The 13,554-nt window shown below is 33.8% G+C and overlaps 1 protein-coding gene across 3 annotated transcripts in view; it reads right to left on the reverse strand.

Moving 5' to 3' along the window:
• Positions 1-13,554, reverse strand: part of PTPRK (protein tyrosine phosphatase receptor type K) — a 537,776-nt gene that overhangs the window by 14,828 nt on the left and 509,394 nt on the right. For all 3 annotated transcript variants that reach the window (XM_087444076.1, XM_014781214.2, XM_004422308.3), the window contains 7 exons: positions 11,571-11,755; positions 9,776-9,863; positions 8,617-8,693; positions 5,772-5,808; positions 4,142-4,239; positions 3,604-3,720; positions 341-495 (listed from right to left, as the gene is read on the reverse strand). In XM_087444076.1, the coding sequence (XP_087300202.1) occupies positions 341-495; positions 3,604-3,720; positions 4,142-4,239; positions 5,772-5,808; positions 8,617-8,693; positions 9,776-9,863; positions 11,571-11,755 (757 nt within the window). The remainder of the gene's footprint in view (positions 1-340; positions 496-3,603; positions 3,721-4,141; positions 4,240-5,771; positions 5,809-8,616; positions 8,694-9,775; positions 9,864-11,570; positions 11,756-13,554) is intronic.

Here is a 13,554-nt window from a genome sequence, read left to right on the forward strand (position 1 = left end):
AAATCTCTATTTTAACCTACCATTGCATACAACATGGGATTTGCAAAAGTGATTAAAAAAAAAAACAAACCAAAAACACAGATGTTGCCACTAAAAGACAGAGTTTCTACACTCATAATTGTGGACAACTCTACACACATTAGGATGAATGCATTTATTTAAGTTTCTATTTTATATCCTCCTTACAGCTAACTTCTATTTTATTGCTGTTTTACCTTCTTTGTAATACATGCAAGCTGGAACCTTTTAAGCGTGCATTAGTTTTTGTGCTTAAAAGCCTTTCTTGATACTTTAAGACAGCTGGCTGCACACAGTCAACACCGTTTGGACCACCACTCACCTGCAATGCACAACGATGGGGCCAGCACTGGGAGGGTTGGAGAACTTGACTCGCCGGATGAAGGAAAGAAGCCCTGTAGCATGGTATGGCACTCCATGGTCAGGCCAGCCGGTGAAATGGAACTGTTTAACTTCACGGATCTCATTGTACCCCCTCTGTGCAAACAGTGTTTTCAAAGGACCAAAATAAAGCCATTAAACACAATCATGGGTACTAGACTTGATTACAAAAAAAGAAAAAGAAAAATTGACCAAGATCATGCTTTTTCGGAAAAAGGATGCTGGCCTGACACGGCCTAGGAGCTTACCTTTATTGTCAGACAACTGCCAAAGAAAGAAAATTAGAAGTCTTGCTCAGTTCTATAAGTCTGGGTAAATTTTATGTACTTGGACAGTTTGTTCCTTACTGGGAATGACAACACATAAAATTATTAGGGGAAAAGGAAGAAATGGGAAAGCTAAAATGCTGCCCTATTGACCCAATGCACTGAGTTCTCAAGTGGTGTATAAAAGCAACTTTCTAGCTTCTCACCTCACAAAGAGATTTCAATGCCTTGCTTATCCATGTTGAAAATGGTTTTGAAGCACAGCATGTAGGGATTTTCCAGGACAGTGCTACTCTAGATTGGTTTGTAAAAACATACAGACAGCTAAACTGTTCTTTGGGTGAACTATTTTTCTTATCTCTGGGAAATAATTCAGCACACGTAGTATTATTTGTAGTAACAAAAATATAAAATGAAAGAGGCAAAGCATCCATTGTTGTGCCCCTTTCCTACTGAGTTAATTTAAGAGAACTCTTTAAATGCACATGTCAAAGCTTTTTCCTTTCTTTTTGTTAAAGAAGCCTGTAGATAGTGGTAGCACAGCTTGGAGAGCATAGATGAAATGCTACAGAATTTATTTTGAAGAATCCACATTTGTAGCAAAAAGTCCTCCACTATAATCTATATGATTCCAACTCTACTGTGAGCTATCTGTGAAATCTCAATCTCACTTGCACAAACAGGAAAACTAGAAAAATTTCATGGGATAAATGAACCAAATTGAGAAGGTTTACCTTTAGAGTCTATCCTATATAGATCAATATCATCAAAACCTTGGAAGCCAGTGATCATGTCTTCTTATTCTTTTCAGTTCCAATTCCTAGCACAATACTCTACACAAAGCAGGGCTCAACAAATAATTCTAGCAGTGACAATGATAAACATCATCATCGAATCATATAAATGAAAAAGTCACTTTTTTACTACTTTTCAAGTCAACTCTAGTGAGGAAGGTCATAAATTGTTCTAAGACCTGAGTTTAGACAATTACTTCACCTCCTCTATATTAATCCTTTTACTGGAGTTGCTGTAAGGGCCTTGATCCTTTTGGTAAATTTTAAGACCTGGCAGCACATGTTACCTTATCATTTATTTAAATCTTCCTGAGTAATTTTCAAATATGTGGTATTTCAAAAAAAAAAAAAAAAAAAGATTTTTTTTTTTTTTTTGAAATACCACATATTTGAAAATTACTCTTTTCCAGTTCAAAATAAGAAAACAAGTTAAAAAAAAAAAACCCTATGATGTTCCAATTAGCATTGCATTAAATCCATAAAGTGGTATTAATATCAACTATTCCCATTCTGGGGCACAGTACATGTCTCCATTTATTCACATCTTATTTTATGCCCTTTAATACACTTGAGTGGTTTTGTTCACTTAGGACTTGTATCTTTCTTGTTAAATATATTCCTAGATACGTTAGAATATTTTATTATTGTTAAAGAGAATTTTTAACGCCTACTTCTGTTTATTGCTAACATAAAGAAAAGCTATGATTTATGAATATTTAACGTGAATTAGTCACTTAAATAAATGATTATTAGTTCCATTTAAAAAATATTATCTCTGGTTTTCTTGGTATAAAGTTATTTCATCTTAAAATAATTTCGTCTTTTCTAATAATTATGCAGTTTATTCCTTTTGTCATCTTATTTCATTTGATAGAGCTTCCAAAAGTGTTGAACGTAAGTGAGAATGATTACCCATATCACATTCCTGACTATGACAGAATGCCTTTCATTTTTCACTTCTTAACATGAGTGCTACTAGCTATTGTTGAATCACCTTTGTCATGTTTAGAGTCTCCTTATTTTCCTAATATAATTAGAGTATGACTATAAATGTCATTTAAATAAAATTAAGTGCACTACAATATCTATTAATAAAATATATGGTTTTGCTGATTTAATGTACTGACATAATGAAATATCCCTCCAGATTTCCCACCACAGTTGTAATATCCTTGCATTCTTAAAAAAATAATCATTATAGATCATGTCGTGACGTTTCCTTACTTCACCGCTAGGTTCAAACTTTCAATCTTTTATTTTGAAATGTTTTCAAGCATTTTCTTGAATGCAATTGGTCTATAAGGTGTGTGTGTACACACCTGAGTGAGTGAGAGACGGGGGTGGAGGGAGAAATATCAAAAAAGAGAGAGAGAAGAGCTTGAGAAAGTCTTTATCTGGTTCTATCAGTTATTCTAGCTTTTAAAATGTATTTAGTCGGTTTTCATGGTTTTCTGTGGCCTACATAGGTTGATTAACATAGGCATTAACTATTCCTTAAAGGTTAGAGAAACCTCAACTATAAAACCATAGTGCAATTTTAATGGTAAATTTTAACATTCTATTTTCTTCTATCATCTTTTCAGATTTCTAACTCTTCTTGGGTCAAATTTTGAGAATTATTATTTGCTAGAATATCAGTGTATTTAGACTAAAATCTATGCCTCCAAGTTTATAAATAATATTTTTTATAACTTTCCCAATAGCAAGTGTAACTGTAGTTATATCCCTTTTGTATTTTCCAATATCGCATACTTTGTTTTGATTGTTCTTCATTTAAAATCGACAGTGTTTAGATATTTTATTGATCTTTTCAAGGAACTAGCTTTCTGATCTAATTTATTCTTTTTTGTTTCTTTTTGTTTTATATCTAATTTTTCTTTTGTCCTATTGATTTTTTCTGATTTTCTGGTTTTATAATTTTTCACATGCATCTAGACTGCCTTTCAAAATAGAAATTATTTATGGATTTAATATGTGTCTTAAGGTTTAGAAATCTGCCTGGCACATGGTATACTCTCAAATAAATGTTTGTGGAATGAAGGAATGAACAGATTTTATAGCACCATCAAAACAAACCTTGACAGGGACTTTAAGAGAAAAAACACTTTCAATATACATATTTAATAGAATTTTAGGGTACTTACCCTTTCCAGGGTGAATGTCCTAACTACATATTCAGCAAGTGGTTCCATTTCTACACAAGTTACTTTGAAGTCACCATAAACTTCAGTATCATCAGGCCAATACTTATAGCACTTAACCTAAATGACAAAAAATATATAGGTGGACCTGAATACATAATATACCTTAACCAAGTAGTCTAATTTCACTGATAACTCTTCAGGTCACAGTTAAAATACAGCTTAAAAAAAAAGCTATAAATGAGATAAAAGAATCTGTTACATACACAATAAATAGAAAAATTTTGTGTACTCTCATAAAAATATATAAGCCTGATAATGTAATAGAGTCTAGTCTAAAATCAAAGTTTATTTTATTACTCAATAAGAAATCAAATAATTTCTCAGTCATCGAAGGTCCATTTAGGAGCACTCATTTGAAATGTTATACCTATGAACTTTTTTTTTAAGAATTAAATTATAATCTATTTTAAGCATGTTATATTTTGTTACTCAACTTATACTCATGTTTTATGACAAAAAAAGTCTTTTTTTCTCTTACCCGGCCAACCTCAACTAAATTTGTAACCATCACAATGCAGGCAGACTGTTCTTGCCAGATCATTCTCCAGAAATCATATACTGTTTCATGAACTGGGCCTACGAAGAAATTAATTTGAATATTATGTTATTAGAGAAATTTCATAGTTAGAAGTAAGCAGTAAGAAACATAGATAAGATTAAAAGCAGAGTAAACCAAATAAACCAAAAAAGAAAATTAAAAGTCTAACACAAAATGTCACTGAAAGTACCTAAATGCAGTTCATATCTAAATAAATTCACACTACAGGCAAAACTATAGGCATATACAAGTTTTTGGGTTTTTTTTCAATTTGCCGTCTATACTTCCCAATTCAGAAGCAAGTATCACTAGTTTCTAAGGTATTTATATCTGTCTCTGAGTTAGTTTAAGGTATCTTCAGATATATGTGAAAAATAGGAAGTCTTATACCACTAGCAACCAAACAACAATATTACCCATAAATATACCCACATCATTTATAAACAGCGCAGGTTTAGGGGTTAATGAAGAAACATCTGTACATATAACAACACAGCCTAACCTTATCTTAGTATATTATCATCTCCAAACTGCAAAAGCACCCACTGGGTTACACTCAGTACCATAAAAAAAACTAGAATAGGGGCTAGCTCAGTGGCGTAGCAGTTAAGTGCGCGCGCTCCGCTTGGGCAGCCCGGGTTTCGCAGGTTCGGATCCCGGGCGCGCACGGACGCACCGCTTCTCAAGCCATGCTGTGGCGGTGTCCCATATAAAGTAGAGGAAGATGGGCACGGATGTTACTCCAGGGCCAATTTTCCTCAGCAAAAAGAGGAGGATTGGCAGATCTTCCTCATAAAAAAAAAAAAACATAGTAGAATATTGTTCACCATGGATGATCTAAGTTTAAGGAGTTTGCAATTAAACTCAATTAATCCAAAGCTATGTGAAAATACTTAGAAAACGACCTCAGTCAAAAGAGGAAACACAGCTTTTGTTTTACTTTCCTCTTTCATAAAATAGATACGCAGGTTCTCTTGTGATGGCCAGTGAAGAGATAACTAAAGGTGTTTTGGGATACTTCTATTCCCCAGTGTGTCACTGTAACAAGATTTCCAGACTTGCTTCTTATTTTCCAAGAAGAATGACCTTGACTAAGTTCTCTTCAGAACTTCATTTTGTTTCAGTCTCGACTTGTAAAAAAATGCTGGATGACAGTCTCACATCTCATTATCACAATAGTGGTCTGGGTACTATTATACTCCTGGCCAACAGACTACGCTGCAAGAAAGCAGGCAACTTACACAAGATGAGACCTCTCTGGCTTTCATCAAAAATAAATAATTCCTCTGTCCAGCACTATTGACTAGCGCCCTGGGACATCAGAACACCATGGACCAAATCACTTATCAGTAGCTTCTCTTTTACTTTTAATTAAAAAATAGTCAAGCTTTAATTTATACATGTTTTACACAGATAAAACAATTTGTATTATACAGTATGAATAAAGAGCAGTGTTACTCAGAAGAGCTGATCTTTTTTTCAGTGAAGTCAGATAAAATTGCAAAAAACAGCATACGGATGAATACGCAAGTTTGGTTGTTCAATAATATTTGAAAAGGCAAAGTTTTACCTTGAGTTGCAATGTAGTGGCTTGGTCTCTGGTAACCCTAAAACAGGACAACAGATTGGTTATCATTTTACATCAGTATCAGAAATAAATGAATGAAGGCATAAAAAGATGAAGACAACCACCTGTTAAGATTAAGTTATAGTAAAAAGTCCAGAAATGAGTAGTGAACTCATAGTTCACTTCTCAAACCTAAGTTATCTGAAAGGTAAACATAAAACAAAAATTAAATATTTTAAGAGCTCTGATTAGAATATATATTGCATAATTGAGTTTTGTTTACTAGGGATTAACCTCACAGATTTTGTTTGGTATCACTAAAACGTTTATGCCTTCATGTTAATCTTTAGTCATTCATTCCTGGCAAAATTGTGTTCAAAAATATTATTTCTCATTTTATCATCCAAAAGTACAACACACTGCATTACAAATGGACAACAACATATTAGAACCATAAAAAAATAACAGAACATTCCAATGTTAGAGCTGGACAATGCATGTGTGCATTAAGTAAAAGTCCTGCCGAGATATTTTAGAGAATATTCCTGTACTATAATATGTTAAGGAATCTGCCACAACTATTTTGTGTGTGCTGATAACATTAATTTACACACACATAATTATAGGCACACACATATATAGGGAAAGAAGAATTTTTAAAAAGGCACCTTATCCTGAACAAAAAATTTAGATATTTTTTTCTCTTTTCTTAGTGCGCCAAGAGTTCTGTGTGGTTAAACTTTTAATATTGTTTCAATAAAGAGATTATTCCTGATAAGGAATAAGTTGTTAGTTGCTCTCAATTGGGTTGCATTCCAGTAGATCACGAATAGCAAAAATGTTTATGATATAACAGGGTTAAGCTTTGAATTTGTTTTGTTTTTATCAAAGGGCTTTAGTAAAAGCCTGTGGTACAATTTGTCCACATTCTGGTGTAGGCAACTCAATACACTTATAAATGCATGTAAACTGAGATCTCCAATCTAAAACTTCATAGGTTGAGCATTACACTGTTGCAAATTTGGAAGTTTTCTATTTCTTAACATACCAACATAGCACAATGTTTTATGGAATAATCTTGTCTAAGCTTTATAAGCATTTCATCTCCTGTTTGTCATGAAAAATTTACCAATTGCAGAAGATGTCTTTTAAGTATAATAAACTAATGGGAGATGGAAAATTACGAAATTGTTAGTAATCAGCCAAAATATACTGGGGTCTTAACAGGAAGACTAGATAACAACATCGTCTCATTTAGAGCACGGTGTCACCGTATGAAGCATGAGGTAGCATCATTACAAGGCTCCAGTGTATACGTTTTGGCAGAAAACCAAGGTTCAACTGAACAGGTAAGAACAAGTTCAAATTTGTCAGAAAACTGTTGATTTTTTTATTCCAAAGAGTAGATCCTTAGTTTAGTTTCCCATGTTGAGACGTCTAAGTTTAAAATATTGAATGAGAGTAAAACGATGATCAGAAATTTAACCAATATACTCAGAGATTATACTTAATAAAATTCATTAATTCAAATATATAAATAAAGGCAATTCACAAGAAAACATGAACCTAAATGTGCTAAAAGGTATTTCCCTGTTTATGGAAATTAGAAAAAGTTGGGCCCTAATTTTCATATCTTTTATATATATAAATGTATACATATATGCTGCAATATTTGATGTTTCTACCTTTTGCCTTACAGTTAATGCATATTTTGAATTGATAAATTTCAGCACACCTAGGTTTGAATATAAAAAAAAAAATAGCCGAAGTTTAAGTGCCTTAATATGTGCTAGGCATTGTGCTAAATGCTCAACATGCATTACCTTATTCAATTCTCACAACAAAGTAATGAGGTTAGTACTGTTATTATTATCCCTCTGTAAAGATGAGGAAATTGAGGCACAGAGAGATGAATTAACATTCCAAGATTTCCAGTGTGATTTTCAACCAGGAATTATGAACAAATTCCTGTCCTCTTTATATGTAATGTAATATATTGCTTCCTTAACAATATTTTCTCTCTTATTTGATAATTACTTTCCATTAAATAAAGAATTTATGTGTAGATATGTTTGTAACCAAATTTAACAGTGGAACATATGATCAAAAAAACCAAACTTTTTGATTTGCATGATTCTATATATATGTGTGATATGTGTATTTTACAAATGCAATTTAGTAATTATTTTGCCTAAGTAATTTTAATACTTTACAAACCAATACCACACACCACAAAATAGTCTCCCTACCCATTTTTAACATCAGAAGTCAAATGTGAAAAGTAAAATTTCAGAAACACTAATACACATCATACTATCCAGCTTCTCACATGTGTTTGGGGAAGGGTAAGAATAAAAGCCAGAAACAGAAATCATCAACAAATAAAACTCGAGTACATAAGAACTTGTCAAAAGCTAAAAATGGTCCTGTCTGTCTAAACATAGAAAAGGAAGGAGGTAAAATAGATCTTGACACATGTAAAGGAGTTACAAAAAAAGGAACATAGATATACTGAGACTAATAGGTGAAGCATGCAGAGATAAATAGTAGTAAGCATTAGTAATAACTGTAATTAAGACTAGTTACATTACATACTTATAATAGGGTGCTGTTATTTACATATAGTGGTACTTACATCCCTGTACAGCCAAATCTACAGCCCAAACCAAAGTCAGGTGTGAAAGAAAGCACAACAGCGTCAGTAAGTACTAGGACGTAGAACAAGGAAAAGTGTACAGTTTGTTCTTTATTTTAAAAAGCTAGCAATCACTTTATAGGCAATAACAAGCAAAAAGATTCACAGGTATAAGCCAACAAACCGGACTTACTGAACTATCAAAATACTTACATCTATATAGTTGGCATTAATGTAATCTGAAGAAGGATCGTCCTCAACAGGTTGCAAAATTACTCGGGAGTGATCATCTAAAATTTTTAAATAATAAAATAAAAGCTATTAAATAGCCCCCCTGTCTTGAGACAATGACACTGATAGAGACTTAAAATAATTCAATGGTTGATAAGAGCTTATCCATAATATACTATCAAAATTTCCTTAAACATCAGACAATTGAAGAAACATAAGAATTTTAATGAGCTTATTACAATATAATATTCTGTTAATAAAGCTTCAACGATTAGCATCTTCATAGTTAGAAAGCTTTTAGGGGACATGATAAAGTCTGATAAATCATCATTTGAGTCATGGACTTGTCTAAAGAATTGAACTTGCCTTAACTCCTAATTTTGCTTCTTAGGCATGATTTTAAATGTGTGGGATCCTTTTTGCCTGCACTTTATAGCAAGTGAGCCGCAGAACTAGGGAGTGAATTTAGAACTCCTGCTCTCAACTTTTTCTTTCCTGAGAGTCAAAGTTAAATTTTGACGTATTCATAAGATACTTTACAATAATTTAAATTGAGAATAGAGTGTTCTAAGTAAATCAGTAGCTAGTTACAAGCAAAACTATGTTACTTTCCTTACTGCTTCTGTAGTTTCATATGATAATCAATTTATTTATCCCATATATCCTTCTTGAAGACTTAATGAGGAGGAAGTCCCTCCCTAACATGGAGCAATGGAGTTCAGACACTGGCTCCAAGGAAGGAACAAAGTTATGTGAAAAGACTAATACTCCCACCTTGAATATGTTTCCTGGAAGTCTTATAGTAATTAATCACTGAAAAGATCTTTCTCTTTCATTAACCTGATATTCTCAGCTGTTTAATAACACCCTCATGCATTTATGTGCAAACATAAAATCAAATAGAACTTTATCTTCACAGGGTGAAGAGTCTGAGTCAATTTAATTAATGAGAATGATGACAATTTCAGAGTCACTGCTAATAGCCAATGCTGTTTTAATATTAATTAGATTACTTTACAAAGAGATGTGCCATCTTCTGGGATTCTCTTAAAGTTTAAAACCATATAGGGAGGAATTGCAACATATTATTTGTCTTCTACACACAGTACTTACATTCACCAAGAATTGTTTGAGAACTTACATGCTATAATGTTTCCATATCGGTTTTTGGCTCTATTTTGATCTTTTTTAGCTACATCCCAAGAGGCTGACTGTCCTTCAAAGAAACTCTGGAAAAAAAAAAATTAACAAGCAGACTGAATTTAATTCCTTTTTCTTGAATCAGGTCATCTGTTCTGAAGACCAAAATAGTAAAAGCCACTTTCTTAGGGAGGAAGGGAGTCCTCCAGTGGTAAACAATTCCATTTTCAGACCTCAAAGCCTGTTTTTTGGACTCCTACTTGCTCATCTTGGATTGGACTGAGTTCAAATTAAGGACAAGAAAACACTTTAGAGAGAAAAAGGACCCTGAAAGTATTTCAAATTTAAGATTGCTATAACTTTGTGAGATGGAAGGAGAGAAAGCATTAAAAACTTCAAAACTACTTTTAATGACTATCTTTCAAATGTACTGTCTTTAGCATTTATAACAGGAAAAAGAAAACCTGTTTTCCCCCATAATTATTCATTAAACTGTGTGCAGTACATCACATTTCAGTTTCTTTGAAGATCATGAAAAGGACTGAGTCTCTATGATAAGGGACCATATGAAAATCAAAAGGAGTCACCATCTCCAAGAATCTTGGAACAGATGAATCTGTTGATTGGTTTAATTACCATATGCAGCAATTTAAAATATGGCTATAGATTTCTTTTTGTAGAAAAACTTAAACTTTGCTCAACACAGGAAATGGGGTCTTCAAAGAGTTAACGTTCTTTGAAGTGAGGTACACAGGAATACACATGAAACGAACAAAAAGAACCATCTCTGGCAGAATATTTATAATTCCTTGCACTTATTTTGTTACCACAGCATAGTGTTTCTGGCATATATTTAAAACCTACTTTCAAAATTCAAAGATAATTTTATTCGCTCCCAAACTAAGGTATGCAAATAATCTATAAATAAAATGTAGAGTTTAGAAGATTCTTCATGAAGTTGGATGTATTTTGGATGTTCTTTCAAAGTAAAGTATTGCTTGAATTCTTTTACTTTAAATGTGTGTGTATGGTGGTACGTGTATGGCGGTGAAGGAGCTTTCTTCTATGCCCCAGATTGATGTTTCTCAGCAAGAGAAGGGTGGTGGCAAAGGAACTTTTTCCTTTTTGCTATATTACGTTTATTGGGATATTTAGTTTAAATCACATTCTTTGTAGTTTAAATCTTGGTATTTTGGTTTGAGTAGGAAGGGGAAATAAGATTGGGAGAAGAATTTCCCATATCCTTCTTTTGGCTTCTTAATGTTGTTTGGATTTGTGGTGTTCTGTTTTCTTCCCAGCCATGCTCAACCAATCATCCACAAAACAAAACTAAGAGTGACAAGCAGTACATTTAGAACACAAAGCTTGATCCCATTTCTCAGCAGAGGGTCAATAAGCAAAGAGGCAGAGAAGTTCCTACTGTTGAAGTCATTCAAATGATAGATCCTATTATGATACAATGGGACTTAAGGTATGTTGCTATGGATTTTTGAGTGGAGAAATATAAAGTCTAATAAAATGGTTTTTAAATAACATAGTAAAATAAATTATGGAATCCAACATTTTTTCATTCTTAAAACGAATTTAGACCCAGATATATCCCTGGGAAGTACCCTTTTCTTTCAATCCATCTACCCATTCTCCCCGTATACACACTTGATTTACACTCATAAACACAAGATTAGAGAGTCTATAGCGTACTCCACTCCTTGTTAGGCTAAAGGGAGGAAAAACTGTTAAATTCCACTGAGTATCATGGTCAGAAATAAAATTTAACATAGTATTGAAACTTTCACCTCATATTCCTCTTTGAACCCATAGCTGTCCGAGGTCTTCATGAGATTAATGTGCTGCAGTAAGTCGGCCACCCTGATGGCTGGGTGCAGCTGTCCCGTCTGGTAAGGGGATTCTGTCCCCTCACAGAGGTAACGAGGTACATCTAGAAGACGACTGGACTCTGCTGTAGCACTGTGGTTCTCATCTGGCATTTTTCAGATTCCAGAAGATTAAAAAAAAGACAAAGTTATCTTGTTTAATATATATCTACGCAAAAAGGATTTTAAGAACCTAAAGATCTTTCTGATATCAGGAGGAAGGGAAAGAAATATAGTATAGGTCTAAGGCAGCATCCCCATAAAGACAAAGCTCAAGATATGAGGTCAGAGTATATTACGTTTATGTCAGCAAGACAGCAGATGCTGTGAGACGTAGAGAGACATCTGATCCACTTTAAAAAAAATATAAGGAGGAGATTTTGCTGAGTTCTTGCTTTTTCTTGTATCTGCAGTCAGAGCAGTATAGAGTGGAACCAGAAGATCAAGTTGTCAATTGGAGAGGTGTTTTCATTGTTGATTAAATTGAACAAACTCCTTCCCACCCATTTCCCAACCTCCCTCATGGACCAGATCTAGGCCACCCATCCTCGTAGGGCTGCTGTTCTCACCCTTGTGGCCCTACTGTGACCTACCACCTGGGCTTCTTACCACGATACACTCCAGACTGGGAAACATGGACATTCTACAGAGTCACCCCCTGGCCCTACTCTGTCTGCTAGCCAGGTGACATGTGCATTTACACTCAATCTCTGCCCCCTTGGTTTATTATTATTGCTGTTGTTTTTATTGCTAATACATTTTGACTCTTCTGGCTACTGTGTGAAAGAAACTAGGGTATGTCTCTGGGGCAAAACATATGGGTACTTCCTCTGGAATTCTTCCCTGGCCCGTCCAGGCTGAGCTACTCAGCTCCTGCTTTATGTTCTCATGGCCTCCTCCTGTTCTCCTGCACGTCATTTCACCGACTCTGTATTTTAATCATTTGTTTACTGGTCTATTTTCCTCACTAAACTCTGACTGCTTAGAGTGTACAGACAGGGTCATATTTTTCTTTTTATTCGTAGTACCTGGCTCAAGGCAGTCACTCAATGAATATTTCAATGAATGAATTAGTTAAAATCAATTGAATACCTCACCACCCACATTTAAGTGTAGACCCCATCCCGACTGTGTCATTAGCTTAAAATGAAAAGAAACTTTTAAGTCTCTTTCTGTCATAAGAAGGAAGAAAAGAACAAGAACATTTTACCTATGAAGAATAAATATTATTTTAATGACCATAGTACTAATCGTTACAATGAGAAGAAGCATGCTTATATTTATCACATTTAAACTTACCACTTTAAAAAAAAAACAAGTGTTTTAAAGGGTGTTACTTTGAAAAGCATTATACTGCCATACTCGTTAACAGAAGAGAAAGTACACTCTTAGGGGAACTTTTGATGTTAATGATAATGCATACTGTAGAGAACGATATTTAATTAACAGTTAAACATATTTCAAGTGCTGGTACATTTGCCTGTTCTATCACCAACTCTATAAATAGGATATGGCAAAAAATGAATTGTTGTCCCCATGATAAACATTTTTTCTTCCTGGAGAAGGGAAAAAAAAAAAAAAAAGAACCCCACAATCAGATTTGTGTGCTTCTATAATTTAGCTTGATTGCATTTACTTTACTTTCTCTTATTAGGCTGAATGCTTTTTTCTTTTTTTTTTTTTTTGCATTTACTTCTAAAAATACCACGTTGAATAAAATAAAAACCCTCGTGGATTCTGCTGTGACCTAACCACCCAACTGGATGAATGCCCTTCACTCAGGTTTTGCCCACCCCTCTACACACAAACATTTGCTAGCAAACATGATTCATGAGAGTTTTCTCTTCTCCCTATGAGACTACACTCAATTGATCTACCTTTGCTAAAATATTACAATCAATAAACT

The sequence above is a fragment of the Ceratotherium simum genome, chromosome 19 (genome assembly GCF_057802395.1).
Source record: "Ceratotherium simum simum isolate JZ-2026a chromosome 19, ASM5780239v1, whole genome shotgun sequence".
In the NCBI taxonomy this organism is placed as follows: domain Eukaryota; kingdom Metazoa; phylum Chordata; class Mammalia; order Perissodactyla; family Rhinocerotidae; genus Ceratotherium; species Ceratotherium simum.